The sequence below is a fragment of the Erithacus rubecula genome (assembly GCF_903797595.1).
Source record: "Erithacus rubecula genome assembly, chromosome: 14".
NCBI classification, from domain to species: domain Eukaryota; kingdom Metazoa; phylum Chordata; class Aves; order Passeriformes; family Muscicapidae; genus Erithacus; species Erithacus rubecula.
The window spans coordinates 15,459,102-15,481,163 of NC_136666.1; the positions used below are offsets into that span (position 1 = coordinate 15,459,102).

The following is a 22,062-nucleotide window of genomic DNA, read 5'->3' on the forward strand; positions in this document are numbered from 1 at the left end:
CTACAAATTCTCTCCTACATCTCCTGAGCTGTAAAGGAGGGCACAGGGAAAAACTTGATTCAAGACCTTTTAATATACATAAAGCTCTTGGGTACAAAGTAAGAATGGATTTGAAATTCTTCTTTAAATTAACTTCACAGATTTTACTGCTGTGACAAGTCTTCAAGAACAAACAGATCATTCTATAATGAGCACCATTTAAGCATTTCAGTCTGATAACATGACAGGTCTCACTGTTCACTGGTGTTTAGCAATGGCATTTCAGTGTCCTCGTGCAGTTTGCCATGAAACCAGTCATGTCACCATCCATAAATCCCAGCTTTGTTAAGCTTGTGTAATTTGATCTTGCAGATGATTTCAGCACAAGTACTAGAAGTGTTCTTAACATGCTTCTGAAATAATTTCCAATCATGACTGCCCCCCAGATAGGTATTACAACTCCCAGTAAGCAGTTAGGTCCGACAGCTAAACAGGGAGTGGGAGCTCAGCTTTCAGACTGGTTATGCTTGGGAACACACAGGCCTTTTCAGTGACTGTGGCTTTTTGCATGCAAATGTAAATTTTGTACATAAAAGTCTATTCAGCCCAGCAATCTCCACTTGCAGGAGCTGCCAAGGAACACCCAATGAAAACAAGTGTACAAGCATGCATTTCCTGTGCATCCCATGCCTCAGGCCACTTTTACTCACACTGACTCAGGGGCTCAGAACAGAGCTTGTTCTGGATGCTAGGAACTGTGAATGGAAAGGGTGCAGGAAGAGTTTTACTCATAACAAAATGTTAAATTTAACAAAGCTAATCAATCTGAAACAAAAGGATGAATTCCACAGGAGGAATTTCAGTTGCCTGTGGGTCCAGAAGTACCAGGCAGCTTTTTCCTCTGTGCAGAGCTCTCAGGGCCTGCCTAGCCCTCACAGTCTGTCTTCAGGCTAGATTTTACACACAGTATAAATCAGTTATTTGTCTCAGCAACAGCCTGTCTTAAGTAACATAACCTGGAGCATATTCATGTTTATATGCCTGGCTTGAAGGTCACCAAGAAAAAGGAATTTAAAATTGTTCCATAATGAAAATGAAGCCCATACTTTCAGAGAGTATAGGTCTAATTGTTACTACATTATTAGAATATTCTTGGTATTATCATGCAGTACTACTAATGGCTTTGTTCTGTGCTGTCTGAATAACTATACTCCACTCCCAGAAAAAACAGATTTGGATTTTGTTTGATCTTCTCAAGTTCAATGCAATTATTTCCAACAAAAGTCGATTTATCACATAAAGCCTGTTTGGGCACTTACTAGCTGTATGTCTCCAGTTTCTGAAAAACAGAAACTGAATGTTGAAGAAATCTTGAAACTGCTCTTATTTAAGAGGATTTCATTAGCTAGTGGAGGTAGTTAATCATGTTAACAGCTGGTCCTAAGACACTAAGAACAGGACTGACCTTCCAGAGCTCTGACTTGCTTTCATTCATTCACTGAGCAGCTGCAGAGGTCTGAGCTGTACCCATTCCCACTGCTGTGGGTGCAAGGGTAAGGAGCACTGTAAGCTGAGGTTACTCTTTACACTGCAATGGTTGACTGGCAGGTGTGGATTTCTTTACCTGTCTTCTGCCTGCCGTGGGGAGAGCTGGAGCAGTAACATTTCAGACAAGAGCCTGCAGCTGGACACTCAGATTCCAGGCACTGCAGCAGTTCCTTGAACTCTTTGTGACTTTGAGGAACCCTCTCACAGCACTACAAATACTGAGGCCTTAGGTAAGTTTACAGAAAGATGAAGTACTTTCAATAACACAAAGCCAGGCTTTAAAGCACTTTGAAATCTCTGTGTAATCAAGATCACTGAGCAAGGCACATGTGGAGAAATGCTAGGTGGGAAATGAGAAGGTTTCCAAACTGGCAACCTCTTGGTTCTCTCCTCATCATATAAACAACCCTGCTGTTGTTTTTAGCAATTCTTGTAAACAAGTGTTACCTACCTCTGCAGAAACTTCTTGAAAACCCGTCTGTAGGCATAGCCAGCTCTTCTGACTCGAATATTTTCTTTCAGACCCAAGTATTCCACTTGATGCTTTACCCTGGGGACAAAAACAGTGCAAGGCTTAAAATCCATTTAATTTCAGCATACTTGTGGATTGAGGCATTCTTAAACATTTGAATCATGTTTAACTGTTGATTGCTAAAATTTATGCACAGGTAAATGAATCTATTTTTGCATATTACCCTGCACACTGCATAGCAGGAAAGATATTCCAGGCAGGTAGTCTACAGCACTGAAATATATGTAGCAAGTTAACCTTGGCATTTTTTCCTAGTTTAATTTCCCATCTCCAAAATAATTTGTGTATATATTTCATAGGTAATAATAAAATCTATAAAAGATCAGGTAACCATTATCTATACAATTACACAGCTGGTATCAAAGGGATTGGGAAATTGTTTTATGTTCTCTTACTGAAAGTTTTTCCTATGCCTTCCATGCTCAAAGAGCAACACTGTAACATTTTTTTCCTCTTATGGAGGAAAAAACCAAACCTGATGGTTGGAAAAAGCCCCTGATGCCAAAACTTCTACACAAAACTACACAAAGAATGGGAAAGAAGAAAGCCAGGTCAGCATACTGATGAAAAGCTACAATTTCTCCTAATTTGACCATGCTGCTAAGGAAGGACTGGAAGACAGGCACAAGACTGGCTGAAGCCAGTAATGGATGACTCATCCATGGCAATTTGAAATTACAAACAAAAGCTGAGCTGGTTCCAGTCCCACAGAAAGTGTTAATGGCTGTGGAGGAACTCTGCTGGACACGGGAGCTGAAGCATCATTATCCCAACACCAGCAGCTGCCTCATACCAGCACTTCCAAATAGGTTCTAACCAGGGAACAAGTTTGTGCCCATGAAATGCAAAGCAGAAAAACAGCAAAACAAAACAGTTTTTGCACTTTTTCCTCCTTCCAGACCCATGGTACATTGATGCTTTTATGTTTCTTCTTACATATCCTGCTAGTCTACTACCTTCATGTTTGTAAACTTGGAGAATTAACTTGTTAACTTGAAGAATTTCAGTTGCCGATTTCCTTTGCATTTCCTTAATTTTCTCATCTAAGTCATGTGCTGAAAGAAGCAATGTCAGTTTTTCACTCTGTTGTTCTTCTTCTATAGGGCAAAGTATAAAAGCTTTAGCTTTCACTCTGAACTATAACAGTTGTTAAGATTTCAGTCCCACAAGTTTAACAAACATTATGTAAAAGAGTATCTGTTTACATATAATTTTTAAAAAGTGAGCCTGTAAGAAGCCATTTAATTTTGTTTTGCTTTCTATTTCTCTGAATTGACAGATTTTTCCAAATCTTGAAACTCTTAGTTAATTCAATGTTATTTCTCTAGCTATTTTGAAAAGTTAAATTTGAATATAAAATGTTCTACCCATTGATTTTTTTGTTGAGACATTTTTTTCAAATGACTCATAGTATGAAGGGAAAAATCTTTTGAAATCCCTTGCTACAAAATGACAAAATCCTTTCAGTTAGTTCTTCTTTCTGAAGACCACTTTTCAGAGGTATTTTACTAAATGACAAGTGATACTGCTCTTTTAGCTCAAAATAAAGACTGCTACACATTTTAATCTTGCTGTGTTCAAGGAATAAAGTATATTTTGTACCCACTCCAAGAATTCTGGTGCGGTACGAAGTTGGTGGACAAAAATACATTTTCCTGTTTATAGCTTTCCCTCCTGTTCACATCTGGAATAATGCACTGGAGCAACAGCACTACTCCCATTTTCTTACTCTCCTGCCAGTATCAGTGTCCAGCACCAGAGAATTTGAGACATTTTTCTGTTTTTTCCCTTTCCTTTCTGAGAAAAGACACACTGAAAATCTCTCTCCAGGCAGCAACCCCAAGCAGGTCAGGGTCTGGGAATTCAGCTAATGCAGCAGTTTTGAACACAAGTCCAAGTGGCTGTGCCAGGACCTGAACAAAAACACATTTCAAGAACACCCCAATTTCTGGATTAACTAAGGTATTATACAAGGTTTAGATATTGCACAAGGCCTGTGTTTCAGTGCTGAGCATTCAACAGCAGCAGAAAGGTGGAGTTCCATGGCTTCTGTGAGCATGAAGCAAGACCAGCTTTGTGAAAGGGTATTTTCCTTTTTCCAGTCATTTTCACGGTCTAGTAACCTGCTACTAATAAGCAAATTGCTACTCCCATTACACTGACTAAGGCAGCCTGTGTATGATGCTGCATTATGTTACCACATAAGAAAATAAACCAAAAACATTTTTAAAAATCAACCTATCAGTAAAGTATAAACTCAATTATGTTTTTTATTTCCCTCAAATCTTTTTTACATTAAAACTGAGAAACAACAATATTGAGCTTAATTTTGAATTGTCACATGCATATAAATTTCTTTTCCCCAGACCTGTCACTAAGTGCCCCAGTGAAGTCCTAGTACAAGAGATGGGCAATCACAGATTAAAATGGGATAGTGTTGGGATTTTTAAACAGGGAGGAAGGATTACCATTGTAAGCAGCACTGCCATTTCTGTCTGAGCTTGATAATATACAGCCCTTTGTCTTTCACTTGGCAAATACAGCAGCTACTAGTAACTCACCATTCTCATTATAGGAAAACAAGATGAAATCTTGCCTGTTTTTGCTCCTGAAGGGGTTTCCTGAAAGCTGCCTTTTTCTCAGGACTGTATTTGTTTCACTGGTTTCTTAGCAACACCTTCTACAATAACAGGCCTGTTTCCCAATATGCAAATTAATTGATTTTAAAAGCCCCTCAATTTTTAACTCTAAGTTCTATAAATACTTTTCCCAGGATCACTTAGTTTCCTCCTTTGGTCCCCAGTGTTAGCAGAAAATTAAGTGCAACACAGCAGGATTGTCAAGGTGGAAAAGCTAAAGAGGGTCTACATTTACTGCCAAGCCCTCACTGAGACTGAAATGCAGACCCAACAGCTTCTCTGAGTGTCTCCATCTGCATGTGACTCTGCTGGAAAGGCAGGAAGGGAATTCTGCTGGGGCTGTCCAAGAATGCTTTTTATCAGACTTTGCAAGCTTTTTCACTGTGATAAAAATAACCACTTGCTTTATCAGCAATTTTACCATTCTAGAAGTAGTTGGTATACAGTCATGAATGCTACCTACATCAGGCCCCCACATGGTTTACACATCCTACTGAGCACCCAGCCCAGTGCAACAGCCTCTTTACAGTGAAGAGGAAGATGCTATAGGCACCATGTAGCTAAAAATGCCTTAAAACAGATGTAATAAACCAAACAAATCATTTAGACATCTATTTCATGTCTATATAAACACCTGATATGACACTCCAGTCAATTATTTTTAAAGAATTTGTTGATCAAATGTAAGAAGCAAAACAGGAACCTTCTCCATTGCTGGTCATAGACACATTTTGGCAGGTTTGATACATAAAAGTAGATAAAGATATTCTGTTGGCTTCTAGCTTCTTAACAGAAGATATTTTCAAAGCATAAAGCCAAAGTTAAAAGTGATACATTCGGTGTGCACATTCTACAAAACTGCATCTTTAATACATTAGTTGTGTTACTTATGCAAATGTTGGTTATTCATAACTGGCAGGAGAAAAGCCAAGAGCTGCATACACTAAGTGACCATCACTTATCTTCAAAGTTTAGGAGAGGTCATACCAGATTTAATTTCTGATAGTTCAGACAACGTAGTTCTGTTTATAGACCATGCATTTACAAATTTTGGGGTTTTTGTGGCTTCTTTTGACCACTAGCCCTGCTCCTCCTCACACACTCTGCTTATCCACACCTGCTCTCCTCCCAGTCTCGAGACTTCTTGGTTTCATTGGGTTTGATGCAGCGGATGTAATGGGGTGTGCACTTCATCAGGGTGCCAACAAGGTCATTGGCTTGTTTCTGTAAAACAAAGGAAAACAACAGGATCTGAGCTGAACAGGATAAATCCTGAGGGAATTCTAGTTATCAACCATTTGATGATGATTCCATTGGCTAAATACCATTGCCTTTGGTCTTTTTCCAACAACCAAAGTGTCTTGGGATAATATGCACCTCATAATAAACTTATCAGTAAAATAGAAGGCACCATTATCTCCAGCTATGTAATACATTCAGCAGAGGCACTTCTGTTGGGGTGTTGTTGGGGTGTGTTGGCTCAGGCATTTCTGCACTGTAAAGAGACCAGCTATCTGTAGTTAACTGTAGTACATGAGAGGCTGAGTGTGGTGGCTCATTCATTATGCTCATGCAATAATGAATTGCTCATTTTGAAAATTCACTGCTATAGGATGCAGCTGAATACAACATTTAATGAACACTGATGCTGGGCAGCATTATTCTAATAAAGCTGAAATAATGCATCACTTTGCCATGAAGATACTTCTAATATCTATCTCTAAAAGCATCAGGACAGCAAAAAAAAGAAAATACTTTTTAAAATTTATTTAGCTATTCATACACAAACACAGAACCACATATACACACACCAACATTGCAAAAGGAGACATACTTTGATTTTGCTGCCTGCAGTGGTAGGACGGCCCTTCTTGTCCACTTGAAGATTTTCAGGAAACAGAGCCTTTATAAAAGGCCTAGGAAATAATTCATAAAATAGGGTTAGCATGAAAGACAATTCAATGCAAGCATGTCTAGGAATATGCTGTAAAAGTTGATAGCTGAGCAGAATATAAACAGCCATTTCTACTACTCTTGAGTTATATCAAATCTATTTTAATATTAGTACTTTCCATGAGCTTCACTCCTCACAGAGACCCGTTGCTATTTTAGTGAGCATTGAAATCCATGACATCAGACATCTAGAAGATGTGAAGAATTGCACACTTCTTAAAAAATAAGCATCGATTAATTAAAATACATCACCAAAAAATGTTACTTTGTCAAAACAGTGCCTGTTCTGAGAGGATGCCAGAGCACTGATGGCCTGGCTGCCATTACAGCCCTTGATTCTGACACGGCAGTGCCTCCCTCGGTCTCCAGTTTGCAGCAATGAAGGTCAGCAATGAAGTGATGCTCTGCTGCAGTGCTGGGTGATTGGCACTGGCACACAAAGGAGCTCAGCAGGTGCAAAGCAGAGAAGTCATGCCCTGGGTGCCCCTCCAAACCACCATGGCATTCCCAGCTGGCAGCAAGTTTTGCTTACGTACAAATCACTGCTCTGCATGAGTTCAATCAAGTCCATGAACAGAACATCCCGATTCCTCTCACAGAATCCATCCATATCATAGGACACCTGGGCCAAGGTGGAAATTGATTGTTTGTGGTAAGTTGAGAACCCAACAATTAAAGAAAATTTAAATCACATCCTCATCAGTTGCTGTTCTGTATTTTTGGTGAGTCTGGTAAAACTTAGATGCTACAATGAGCACTAAATCCTGGCATGTATTATTAAACTTTTTCTCAACAAACAAAGGAGTTTCATCTTTAAATATAAATCCAGTTTAGAATCAAATTTAAAAAAAGACTTATGGAACTAGTGAATGGAACATGAGTGAATTTAATACTGAATTTTACTGAGAAAATTTTTTGCGAAGTAAGGACAGTAAGTTCTACTGTTATTAAACAGTAAGTTTTACTGTTATTAACTGTAGAAAACAATGAATACTCTGAGAAATAAATTCAAATAAGGCAGAACTGCACATTATATTCCCAGCTTTATTGGTATATCATCACCTAAACATCATTTTTGTATTTGAATTTTTTAAATCTACTGCTACTGTAATAAACAAATGAAATTACAATTAATAGGAGTCTCATTTATTACATTTAAGTTCTGGTTCTGAGAGCAGCAAGGCCCAGACTCCTCTCTCCAGCAAGGGCCATTTGTGAAGGCATTTCTGTGCTAAGCTCCCTGCATTGTCAAGGGACACTGTCCCCTGAGAGAATCTGGCTGTGTAAAACCAAGCCAGCTCTCTGCAGGGTTCCCCTTCCTCCCATTACTGTCCTCTTTCCTCATAAATCCATGACAGAGAATTTCACATTACCTTTCCAGCATAATGATGGATGATAAAGCCCTGGTTCCAGCTGTTGAAATGCTCATGGGTCCCAATCTGCATCTGGAGTTTCTGGAGCAGGGTCTGGTCAGCCCCTTCTCCCACAGCGTGCATTGTGGCACACACATCATCCAAAATGCTCATAATGCCCGGGGGGTTCTAGTGTGGTGGGGACAGGAACAGCAGCTCAGGTGAGAGGGGAAAAGTTATGAGCCCAGTTGTTTCCCCCAAACAGAAAACTGTCTTTGCTACAAAAACACTAGAGTACAGTCAGAAAGGATTTTCCCCCAATCAACTGAGATGAACTTTTACACCAATATGCAAATAGCTTAAGGAGAGATGACACTTCATGGGATGACAGTGACAGTGGGAAAAGATGGAAGAAACAGTAATCACTGTTGGAAAAAAACACATTAACAAAAACATCAAAACACTCAACATTTGTTTAAAGTTTTTTTCCTCACTCCACCAAAAAGTAAATCCATGTCTGAGGAAATTATTTAAATGGAAATACTGCAGCTTCACAAACTTAGAGCTAAATATTGAGACAGGGAGGGAAATCTTATTCTCTTCCTAGTTATCCTCATAGACAGAAAATGGGCAAAATCTGAAGTGCATTTGAGCACAAGTCATTCCAATCTTTTAAAACTGTTCTGGCCTACATGAGGCTAAAGAACTATCTGAAAAACATTCTACTGCTGACCTAAAGAGCAACTCAACATCTGTCACCCCAAGACTTGAGACTACAGAACAGTCTGTGGAACAAAACCACAAAATTTCTTTTATCTACAATACTATCTCTTCACTTTTTTCTGTTTGATTTGCAATAGCACCTTGAAGAAAAAGCAGTGCTGTAGCTTCCCCAAAGTGGGTTACATCTCCCAGGGACACAAAGAGCATTATCTGATGTACAGTATGTCAGTATTAGACCTTTTTTCCCCTTGTTATAGCATGTCAATCATGCTATGCTATAGTTCTCTTTTAGGATGGTATCTTGCATGACGTATCTTTGGGCTCCTATAAGGCATCTTATGTAAGATTTATATATAGAATTGGTATGACTCAGTAACTGAACAACAGTATTTGCATTTTCCTATGAACCTTCTTTACAGAAAAAGCAGTTGCCCAAATGTTTAAGAGAAAAAATCCTGTTGTTTTCTCCACCTGTTTGTTCTAAATACTTACCACTTTGTTCTCTATAAGGTCACACACTACTTTGTTGTTAAAGTATTCTATAGGTGTCCATCTGATTCCTTCTTGCACATATTCTTCCTGTTAAGAAAAAGGAAACAGATGCAAACATTCCTTTGCACTGTAGATGTAGCACTAGATTTACAACACACCACAGACACAAACTCTGCACTACTCATGTTCAGGAAGACTTGCCAAATGTATGACTGGGTGGAGGTGGGAGAAATGACCCTACTGATAGTTAAATCCAGCTCCCTGCTGCCTAAAAGATGAATCGAAATCCTACTCTGTTCTCCCCACACATTCTTTTGTCATTCACAGCCCTCCCGTGGTTACTGACAACAGCGGGGAGACTTCAACCACATTTATTGTCAAAGCACTTTGCAAATAGTAACAAAATTACTTTTACAGTATCTTGACAGTGCACCTAATTATCTACACATCCTGATCTATTTTAAAAATTAAGATTGTGACAGGCACATTGAGGATCAGATCCCCAGACAACACATTTAGAAATGTACATGAAATGAAGACGCAGCTTTTTATTTCTGTATGCAATTACTGTATCCACAAAGACAACTAAAGAAAGACTGGGGAAAAATCCATATTAAAATTCGATTCAGTTGCACATTTAAGGGATCAGTAGACACTCTGCAGGTCACTTGTTCACCCAGTGCCACGACTGGTTACTCTCCCACAAAGGCAATTGTGTCTGGGCATTCCTGAAAACTCTGTCCCAAAGTTGGTGCCAGCCCTGAGCTCATGCTGCACACACAGCTCCTGTCTCAGCTGCATCCTGTCTGCCCTCCCATGCAGAAATGAAAAAAAAGTGAGATGTGAGCAGAGAACTGCAAATACTTTCACAAGCATTTTTGTATTTCTCTGAGCTATTTCATTCTTACACATACACATATAGATTTATTTTTTAAATAAAAAAAGATATGGAGGAAATTAAAGGAAGTTTCCCCAATGCAATGTGTGTCGTGCTCAAGGGAAGCCCAGGGATGGAGCCAGGCTGCAGCTGCCATCCCTGCCATGAGTCAGACTCTGCAGCATGCCTGGGCACAGTCACACGACTGCATCAGCACACTGTGGGGTGGCTCCTGCACACTCCATCACAGAACACATGCCTGCAGCTGATGGGCTTTAGAGTTTTTGGGGCCAGCCAACAACAAAGGTTCTTTTCTTTCCCTTTGTCTTGCTTATTAACAAGGTAGATTTTACTGTTAACAGATAACAATGAAACCTTGATTTTTCCACCAGTTCAAAAAAGGAATAGTTCAATCGTGAATTCCAAAGTAAAAAACATCTGATTACCTGCTCTGCCTTCAGTGTCAGTTCAATAAAAATCTGCTGTAGTTTTTCATTCACAAAGTTGATACAGAACTGTTCAAAACCATTTTTCTGCAGAAAAATAAACAATGTAAAAATTAGTCTCCTGACTTATATACAATAATTTTTAGTTCCTATGCTGGCAATAAGCTTCAAAGAAACACTGTCAGTGACAGATGGATTGCTGACTTTATAGACATCTTGTGGAATCTCAGATCTTTCTTTCAAGATCAATGACTTCATTCCTTTGAAGTTTCTTCAATACTTCATGTTTATTAAGTGAGACATTACCAGTGAGATCACAATATCCAGGAAGATGGGTTGGGTTATTTTTGCTTTTATTCTGGTGATATGATCTGTGAATTTTTTTCTGGTTTAAATTTTTTCCCCTCTAAATTACAAAAAAACTCTCTTAGGTCAGGTCTGCTCAAACCCCAAGTATTCCATTGCCATACCTGAAATATTTCAAAGCCATAAATATCAAGGACACCAATGTTATATTCTTCATGGTCCTTCTCCATAGCCTTATTAATAGACTAACAAAACAAAAACAAAACACAAAACAAAGGGTAGTTATACAATTAAAATATATCAATATTCTTAAACATTTATATCAAAATTATTTTAAAATAATATATTTGAATTAAATACAAATATATGGAATAGGCTATTTTGCTTTCACTTTTTAATAAAGGGTTTCAAACAGTTAGGAAATGAACAGTATGTTTTTCAGCTCAGTGAGACTTTGGATTTCCTATCTATAAAAATCTTCCCTCTCCACTGTAATTGGCTCAGTTAAATAAAAGGACAAAGAAAAAGAGCAGCTTTAGGTCTGCTATTTGATGAATTTTGCTGAGGGTACACTGAATCTCTTCACCTTAGCAGTGCCCTGTGTTTGGTATCCACAGGCACACTCCACTGCACTGGGCAGGCTTGGGCAGAGCAATGACAGGCAAGAAAAGGCCTGCAAGGAACACTCCTAGTGCCCTTGAACCTGTTTTTATACTTCAATAGAATCAGACAAATCCAACTTACATCCACCAAGTAATCAAAAACACGGGAATGAAGGGCCTTGGCCAGTGCATCCCTGGTGTAGCAGGCTTGCTCCACATTTAGTGTGACATGAATGGACTCAGATTTGCCTCCCCACTTGCTGTCCATCTGTCTGCTGGTCAGTTTTTCCTTCAGGCGGTCCTGGTTAATTCCCAGGAGGAAAGCAGGGAAAGCTAAAACTGCAAGAAAGATCAGGCTTGCTGGATTATGACTTACAGGCTAAATACAGAACAAAGAAAAGAACTGTTATCTCAAATAACAATAAAAATCATGGACTGTGCAGCTTAAAAAGGGAAAGAGGAGTGATTGATGTCTTTAAAATTTCCCAATGCTCCTCAAGGACATTTTCAACTCTTTACTTACAGGGATTTCAATTAAGATAAACCACCCTGAAGTAAAATAGTGAGCTATTTCTGTTACCTTCAGTCCCTTCACGTAAGCTGCCACAGGACATAGTTTTGAACTGTGTGGTTCAAACAAATCACTCTTGGAGGAGATGGAAATATAATGCAGAACTCACACATGAAATAAAATTTACACTATTGAAAATTCTTTGTAAAAACATGAAATGTTTAAAATGTAATAAGAAGTCAGCATCTGCTTCCTAATATCCTTTATCTTTCTTATAAATTAGGACATTGCAAAGAGTTTTTAATTACCTTGCCTTTTACTTTTTAATCCCTTATTCTCTAAGTACTTTGCCAATTCTCTTTTCCCTTGTTTAAAAGCAAAGCACAAAAATACATCTGTGCCATAAGCAGCCCAGGGTCTGCTATTCTCTGCACTCTCAGCACATGGTGCAGATGTTACTGCAGGTGTCACACCCCTTAGGGAGTGGAAAAACAGAAGTATCTTGAGAGTAAACAGAAAAAGCTCCAGAGGAAAACTCCTGGAGCTGGTATTGTACCTCCACTAAACAACACAATCCACTAAGTGTTTTCTCCATGTTCCATTGGCTTCAGATCTACTTTACTGGTGTGAGGAAGATGTAGAATAATTACAAAGGCAGCAGCCACTTGTGCTTTACACATCTGTAATGTCACAGCATGACTTTACTAAACCCTTTAGTACATTACTACAAAAGTATTGGAATAACCACCAGTTCTCTAAAATATGATTTATTACCACCAGCAAACTGATTAAATTTACTCTGGGGTACTAGGAATGACACAAAGTCACTGGCAACATCCCTGGTAATTCAGAGAACTCAGGCTGAAGAGCACATGAAAAGGTCAATCATCATATGCTTTAACTTGGGAAAGAATGTAGGCAATTATAGACCAGATATGCTCACATATACAGTTAAGATGCCAGGAAAAATGCTTAACCAACACTACTGGCAAGAATTTATGAAGACAGTCTAATGGCAAGGAGCACCATGCAGAGCTCAGAAACTCTCCCTTCCCAGCTAATGATTTACTGTAAGGGAAGAGTAGCTGGCCAGCACTTGATACAACTTCACATTCTTAAGATGCTTGATTGTTTTCCCTAGTCAGGGACCATAAAGTTACAGTCTGGAAATTATTATGAAGCAGGATATGCGTGTAATTGAAAAAATGATCCTCAAAGAGTCATCAGTAGCATTCAGTGGAATATTTTAAATACACTCTGGGAAGGAAAGCTGAAGAGACTGGGCTCACTTGCTGGGCTTCCAGGAAGTGAAAAACAACCCTTCCAATATAATGCAAGTGTAAAGGGGGAGGGTTTAAATTCTTTTCTCCTTCCAAGAGAGAAGCACTACTATTTGCCATGATTTGTAGTATGAACGATTTCCAGCAAATAACAACTTTTTTTATCTATTAATATAATCAAGAACAACAGCAGATAGCTATCACTATCACTAGTTTTAAAGATCCATTTGTCTAAAGGTCTGTCAAGAAGGGTCTGTATAGATTTGATTCTGACTCAGAGTAAGAGAGAAGAGTTTTTGGTGTCCCGAAGAATGGCTCTGCATATTTTTTGCAATCAGGTGTGTAACAAGAACACAACTGACCAAATTCTTACACTTTTTATTATTCCAGGCTTATACAAAGCAGGACAGAGCAGTGGTTGCTCCTCGTGCTTTATCTTTCATGGCTATGCAGGAAATGTAACTAGAGAATGCAAAGTCTGCACTTCAGTCCAGCCCTGAAGCTCTGTTTCCAAGGAATGCACACACCTGTATGGATGCCTGGGCACTAGCTGTGTCCTGAGCCCAGGGACACCCACAGCTGGAAGCTGCTTTCACAGGACAGGGAGGCCACACAAACCACAGAATAAACAAGGGGTTTTTATGAATGTGTGCTGATGCACTGAAAGATGCAGAGTTCAAGCCCTTCTTACCATGTCTATTATTTCATACTCAAGGGTTGGAACAGGATTTCTCAAATTCAAAATCACACTCCTGTAAAGTCAGTAGCCTTTTACAAGACAAAAGAGGGGCCTCAGCACCTGGTTTTGGCACAGACCCTCACTTGGCAGCCTCACACTAAGAACCCATGCTCTGTTTGAATAAGCAGCTCTGAATTGCAGTTCACCTTGTGCCATCTGGCTGCAGCCACTGCTGCTCCTGTAACAGTTTCCAGAGGTACTTACACTCCTCGCTCTCCACTCCTGCATAGTTGCCAACTTCTTTGAAGCTGATGTTTCCCAAATGCAATATTCCTGCCACTATCTGCAGTACCAATGCCTGCTCCTCTGCAAAGATCCCAATCACACTCATTGCATGCTGGGAAGAAAAACAAATTTGTATCAGTCAAAGACTCTTGTCTTAGAAGTCCTTTTAAAATGTTGGTGTAAAAAGTAGAGTTATTCAATGCAGTTCAGATTCCTAAGGCAACCAAATTTTGTTAAAGCTGCAATGAAGCTTCAAAGGGCACCAGATGTTCTGCTTCAGCATTTCTGTACTTTTTAAAATTAAATACAGAACCATCCACACTTTTTGGAAGATGTATTAACAAAACAAGTTCTGGGAAAAATAAACACCTGCTTTTAAACGTCACAGAAAAAATAAGTAGTTTTGTTGCAAACTGGGAAACAATGAACCTAAAAGACAATGATTTTATTCCTTCTCCACAGTCAAGTGGTTTTACCCACCAAGACTAAGAGTTGTGAAGTTGTACAGAATGACTCTGAGAAGAAGCCCATAGTCTGGATTAGGCTGTGAATTTCAGCCACTTACTAGAAAATCCCCAGCCCCCCTGGGTTTTGGAGTTCAGAGTGACATGACAACTTACAGAATATCTTCTCAACAAACATTTTTTCTAAAATACCAAATAAGCTCCAACACAACAATTTTTTTTAGGCCTTTTTATGCTACATAGATAAATGTGTAAATACATCTATATTAAATAGTAAATTCCTAAGAACAGGATGCCAGCAGTTGGCAGGTCACACAATGAACTGGCAGGAGCACTGGATAAAGATCCCTGATCTGCTTTCACACTCCCTTTCTCCAGCTTTTCAGTTGCACTGTTTTAAATTAGCATGGAAGGTCAGCCAGCACTGGAAAATCAGCTAAAGCAGGGCACTCTTTTATAATTTTCTTCAAATGCAACTTCCTCACTGTGTTTGCATTTTCACATTCTTCATACTGCAGATTATCTGTACAAGTTAAATTTCATTAAATTTGCAGCCTTCTGAAAAAGAACAAACTGAAAATCATACCACCTTTCTACAGGGTTAACATACCTCCTCCTCAGGGCAAAATACTAACTAGAATAAGTTACATCTACAATAATTTCTCATTCTCACATCAATAGATCAATGTCTTTGCTAAAAATGAATGGTGAAATGAACATATCCCCACCACTATGCAAATCATATGGTAAAGAACTCACCAGTGTTTCTTGGAAATCTGATTTGTCATTGATGTCATCGACTTTGTAGGACCCAGAGAGACTCAGATAGTAATAGTAGTCCATACTGGTAATGCCAAGGCTGCTTTTTTGTTCTGAGGAGGCCCCTTCAATTAGCTGCAGAATAAAAACCCCCAAATTAGGTGCCACCCAACAATCTCCAGCAGAGATGAGCAGGTCAAAAACAAGTGACTGAGCCTGAAATTACTGGGAGAGACAGCCTGGTTCTGTGCCAGGGATGTAAACCATTCGCACAAATGGTTTAGTTCTAACTTCACAACTAATAAATAGCTAAAAAATGTGACTGCCATGAATGCCTTCCATTATCTTTAACTCATTAAGAAAAGGCAAAGTGGGTTTTCCAATCCACAATGTGTTCCCTAAATCCTCAGGAGCAATGTGTTTTCCACACCCACTGCAAGGCAGGCACAGCTGGCAGCACATTCAGAAAGCCTCATCTGTGGCTCTCACTGAGGACAAGCATCCTTGGCCATAGCTGTGTAGAGCCTGGTCAGCAGCACTCCAGCTGAAAAGTTCTCATTTTCTATTATATTCTCCTAGACTTTTCATATATGGGAGTTCACAATGAATTTCCATGCAAGGCTTTGAAATACAGCAGTGTTCTGTTCTGGAGCTGAAAGGCAGCCAGGCAGGTCTGTGGCAGATGGTGTCTCACCAGGCTATTGAACTTCTCAGCAGAGACCAGGTTACTTTTGCAGTGTGCACTCAAATCTCACAGTTTGAGAACAGCTTTTCAATCAAAAGGAGAAATGGGTCCTACATAACTCAAAAAGGACTTAAGACACTTCTGACCTGGTAAAAAATATGAAAACTCCTCTCTCCAGGATTCCTCATTACAACTCGTGATTTTTCCAGCAGGAAGTTGGAGATTTTCCCTCCATCTGGTTCTCCACCTGGGCTAAACTGTATTTCAAAGTATTTCCCCTGCAATAAATAATTCAAGCTGTTAAATGGTTAGTAAATGCAAATTCAAAATTGTGCATTTGTACTGTATTCCAAACAAGGTTATGAGGATATTTCACCTTTATGGATACCTCAAGGTACAACCTAAGCTAAGATTGTTGAACCACCACATGTTTTCTGTATTTATACAGCTCAACATGAACACAGCCCATGTTAATGCAAACACAGAAAGGCTTCTCTTCACTGCTAAAACTCTTGCTTAGTATAAAGAAAACCATGAGGCTCACCTACACAGCAAGTCAGTTCAACAGATTTACAACCTGGAAGCAAAGCAAAGCCATGATCTCTTGCTTTCAGGGAGACATTAACACTCATGTCAGTCAAGGTACACATCTCAAATTTTTTAAATCTACATGTAACTTTTTAAAATGGAACCTGTGGTGTGCAATTTAGAGAGTAGTAATTTATGAGATTATCTTGACCCTTCTGGAATGACAGACTGAAGGTAATTCCTGCCTACTGTCTGTATAGTACCAGGAAAGGCTGCAGCCTTGGTACTTCCAAAGCTGTACCCAGTACATATAGAGAAAGAAATGCACAACCTATACAGAATGAAACAGAAGCTTCTGACATCTACCATGCTTTAAAACACACTTTATATCTTATCCAGATTTACCTCACCTATAGTAAATTTATATTATATCCCTGAATACTGTCTCTGTAACAGCACAGAAGGTGGAAAATAAAGTCATATTGAAGGTAGAGGGACTTACAAATCTGCTGGAGTTGTTGTTCCGTACAGTTTTTGCATTCCCAAAGGCCTCCAGTAAAGGGTTGGATTGTAGAATAATATCTTTAACATGCTAAAATTTTAGGAAACAAAAGAAATTCAAATTCAGAAACAGATACTTTAAAGTTCTTTAATTTATTTTAAAAAATCCCAAACCTATGACATATAAATTCTTTATTAAAAAGGCAAGAAATCCTGCATCTGTAAAAATTCTCTTGATCATAAAAGGAACAGAATCTAACAATTTTTCTTCCAGAGCTTTTAGTTCCTATTTTAAAGGAAAATCCTATAGAATTAAACAAAATGCCTGAGGCTAAAACCTGGTTCTGCCAAGCAACACAGCTGATAAATTAACCTGTTTTTTCCATCATCTTCATTTTAAATCACACTTACACGTGAGCATTTAATTTTTTGGAGGGGTCAGGAACCACAACCAATTAAGTCAGAGTAGCATAAAATTTAGGAATCTGCAAGTGCTTCAGCAATCTGTTTTGGGATCACTGATAATGCCACCCAGTTGTCTTAGAAAGCAAAGTAATGTGTTTCTATTGTCTCTTTATCTGGTCCTGGGACCTCAAAACATGGAAAAGACATTAGTTTTGGAAAAAACCCAATACATGTAGGGTTGTGAAAAGAAGATGGAATTTTATTTCAAAAGAAATGCTCAAGGCAACCTACCAACTCCATCAACTTAACTCTGTAATTACTAACTATTATTTGGTAATTTTAAAATTTTTAACAAAAACCTGGAACCTTTTAAACAAAATATTTACTTAAAAAATATGCAAATATTTATTGCAAAATAACACAATGTACTCTCCCTCTGCATCATTCTCTTGGTTACTGAGTTATTCTCTGCAATGGTCCCAGTGTCACTGTTGCACAAAACAACTCAGGAAGAACACAGAGAGACTGCAATCAAGCAAAAATTACAGTAAGCATGCAACAGGAATGGACTGGGAAAAGCAGCCATCACCTACCACTGCCTGTCAGTGAAGGAATCACACTAATGTCACTAAGAGAATTTTTATGGTTATTTCATTTAGAACAGACATCAACAGCATCAGTATTACAAAATGCAACTATTTATTCTTTCAGGGAGCTTTCACACACCCTAATTCTGCCTAGGTAGCCTCATAAAACAAACTAATATTCTTGCTGTGCCTCTTTGATGTATAAATTAGAAATTTAGAGGAAGCAACAGAAACCCAAAAAGCCAGGTCAGATTTTAGCAAAATGCCAATACAGGAAGAAAAAAACATACATCTACTAAAAGGATTGATTGTTGTTCAGCATTCTGCAGGTGAGCAGAGCTGCCCAGCTCAGGCTCTCTGCTTTGGGGCTCTTTGGGTGTTTCTGATTGCTCACCCCCAAGACACACAGGTCAAAAGAGCCTCTTGTCTGCCAGTGTCTGCCTCAACACTCATTCCATCTCCCAAGTGAATCTAGACTAAACTTATGCTTCAGTATTACTGTGTATCAACTCACCTGGACTTTAGGACCACCTCCTGAAATTTTGGAGACATAACTCATGATATATTTAGCAGCTACAGTCTTTCCAGCACCACTTTCCCCACTATAGAAAAAGAAACACAAAAATGGACACAATTAGTTTTTAAGTAACTCTACAGTAAATTACAGGGGTAATTTAAAGTTCATCTTGTCCAAGCAAGGTGAGGTACCTTAATTCAATACACCACATTCAGACTGAGTAACCTGATAACACAGACTGTGATACAGTGTGGTGGCATCATACTTAGATATGTTTGTGAGTACAGAACTCAGAATACACCATCTTGCATGGATGCCAGAGTGTCTCTGAGACTCCAAGGTCAGAAAAGTACTTATATTGAGAAACATCTACTTAAACCAAGATGCTCAAAAGAGAATTTGTATGTTAAAGACTCAATTCCCACCCATTTAGGGGGATTTCAGGTGTTGACACAAAAACTAATTTGAAAATCTGAGCTGTGCATGCCATGCCAGATACCTACTTCATTTTGGTAGTTTTTTGTTTTAGGTGTTCCTGAATGAAATAATGAGGCATTATTAATCACATCCTGAAGGACGGAAGAACTACCTTCCTGTTCCTAAGCCTCTTGACACAGGGTACAAGAAGTTTTAATATCCCATACTAGCTCTCACAATTCCTTCCTTCCTTCCTTTATAATATTTCACTTCAATGGTGAATGGTGTTTACAGCATCAGCAGCTTTGCCTTCTTTCAATCAGTAAGTTTCTCAAGAGGGAAAGAAGACTGGCATGCCAGACAATCCAACCTCCCTTCACTTCATCCCTTAAAGCTTCTTCCCTTCCTTTCAAGAGAATTCCTCCAGACTTCATGAACTCTAGTGCAAGTCAGCTCTGACCTTAATGCATTTCCTGTGACCTGGATAACTACACCAAAGCAAAAACACACAGATGTCAGCTTCATGTCATAAAAAATTAAAATAGCTTTAGTTTAAAAAGTTAAAACAGTTTTATCTTTTGTGAAAATCTGTGCTGTCTTTAAACCCCTGAATAATTTCAGTGAACACTGTTGACTCTTCTATCCTGTGCCCACTTGTTCCTGGATAGGGATCAAATGCACATCTTTTCCTGCACAAATTTTAGCTACATCTGCCAAAGAAACATCAGCATGTCCTGTACAGGAAAGGGACTCACCAAGAATGAACAACTCAGAGCTCCTTATCAGCATGACTAATAGACACATTTTAAAATGTTTCATTCTGGAAAAACTCCCCAAACTGCCAAGCTGCAAATGTCATTTTACATCTTTAAGGCTTCCAAACAATACAGAAATACTGAAAGGCTCTTGAAAATTATTTTCCCAGAAACGCTTTCATGCTTTTATCCTCTCCTGACTACAGTTTTACAGATCAAACTGAAAACTTGTAAGGGTGAAAAAGTACTTACTGAGCATCCATCTGTGGAGACCATGATTATTATTGTTCTTCTGAGTCACCTTTTCCCAACAACCAAGAAAGCCTGTATTATGCATACCTACTACATTCACAGGGACAGAGTTTGATGAATGGCAAACTGCTTCTAAAAGTTCAAATCATGAATAGTTCAATAATTAAAATAACATTTCTTCAAAATCTGCTGGCACTAAATTTGTTCTTCCTGTAAAACCAGACAAACCAACTGAATCATACTCTGAGCTTACAAACTGCAGTTTTCAAGTGAGTGCAGGGAAGGATGCAGGGCCAAACACTGAATGAGTCTGATCAGGTATTATTGACCACACAGTAAAAATATAATACATTTCTGTAAGATTTTTTTCAGTGCATCCATTATCCTTCTCCTCCCTGCTCAAATTAAGCATGGCTTGTATTTTTTGCTCCATAGTATCTGCCACAGAACTGACCTGGAGTAATAAAGCTCCCTTTTATTGTTATCCTGTTTCAAAATAAATGGTCCTTTCCATCAAATTAATTTGGCCAAAAGATTGCCTTCCAGAGTTTGCTTTAGATTTATGCATGCATACACTCTTTTTTAGTTTTAGGTTTTTATTGATCAAAGACCAGCAAATTGCTCTGATTAAACTAGAATAAAACAAGAGGATGCATTATTTATGAACCAAAGTAGCTTTATCTGATGGGATAGTATCCTGCCCCCAATAAAGCTCAGGTATTCAAACAAAACAAGGAAATTATGGCATTACTGCCAAATGGTTCCCATGCAGCTGCTTCATATAAACCTTATTGCTCTGCTGCTGTTAAAACTATTTTAAGAACATCTAAGAATCATCTAGCTTGGTAGCCTCAAGTATGTTGGAAGCCAAGTAAGTTTCTAGAGCTTGAAAAAACTCTTAAAATGGCTTAAAGTGGATTGTGATTCTGACAATTTTCTCAGAGACTTTTCTTGCTGGAAGTAAAAGTAGCACAGAGTCTCAGTCACTAACAAAAATTATAATGCTTCAAAAGATATATTGATTCTTCTAGCACTATTTTCCACTTCAGAAAAATGACATTTTCGTTCAAAAATTCAATTAATACTTAGCTGAAATCAGAACAAGACTACAAACACAGAACGAAATTTTTTGCTCCTTGCTTCCTTCCCAGAGGAAATAATCAGTAATTAGAGAAGCATGATCTGATACACAGCATTATCACTCTCTCTAAACTTAATTTTCTGAGTAACATTTAATATGGTATCCATGGCTGTAAAACAATACAAGTGATGCTTATCTACATCACCAGGACAATGTAGGAATTTTAATACCAAATATTTATAAAGAACCTTTGGATCTGCCAGTAAAGAACTCTGTATATGTAAAATACTCTGATGTGTTTGGGTAAGTTTTTAGTTTGTTTACACAGAAAATTTACTTTCTGCAATTATGTTCAGAGAAATCTCAGTAACATGATTTCAGTGAAATATTTTTCCCTTCTGAATCAGAGCTTTAACCTACCTTTTCTTACAGTGCTAGACTTATGTTTCTATCACTTCCTCATTAAAATTCAGTCAGATTTCCAGTCAGATTCTCTCCTGATGTTTTAGAATGATCAGTCATTGGAGTCTTCTGGAAAGCTGAGATATAGAAGCTGACTAGAACCCTCATACTGAATTTTGAACTTAATAGATCTAAGATAGACATGAGCTATTCACTAAAAGCAGACCAGGTGGTAAATGACCTTTTCATTAACACCTGTTTGTAGTATATAAGATGTATCATTTTTTCAGATATTCAGTCATCACACACTGCTTTCCTGGACTCACATGTCACCAAACAATTGGAAAATTGAAACTACAAACAAGAAAAAACTGCTTTAATGCAACAGCAACATCTCCTGGTAGGGATCACAGAATCAAAGTGAAAATAAAATCCTCAGCTTTACAGAAAGGTAAACCTTAAAAACACTGAAGAAATGCATTTATTGCTACATTATAGAAGAATA

General features: G+C 38.4%; 1 protein-coding gene across 1 annotated transcript in view; it reads right to left on the reverse strand.

Annotated features, from left to right (window-relative positions):
• Positions 1-22,062, reverse strand: part of MYO1E (myosin IE) — a 73,268-nt gene that overhangs the window by 16,250 nt on the left and 34,956 nt on the right. The window contains 14 exon segments of the mRNA XM_079318459.1: positions 1,979-2,077; positions 5,816-5,922; positions 6,533-6,614; positions 7,188-7,273; positions 8,025-8,192; positions 9,219-9,305; positions 10,542-10,628; positions 11,012-11,092; positions 11,592-11,788; positions 14,184-14,316; positions 15,428-15,562; positions 16,259-16,390; positions 17,143-17,232; positions 18,648-18,735. Of these exon segments, the coding sequence (XP_079174585.1) occupies positions 1,979-2,077; positions 5,816-5,922; positions 6,533-6,614; positions 7,188-7,273; positions 8,025-8,192; positions 9,219-9,305; positions 10,542-10,628; positions 11,012-11,092; positions 11,592-11,788; positions 14,184-14,316; positions 15,428-15,562; positions 16,259-16,390; positions 17,143-17,232; positions 18,648-18,735 (1,572 nt within the window).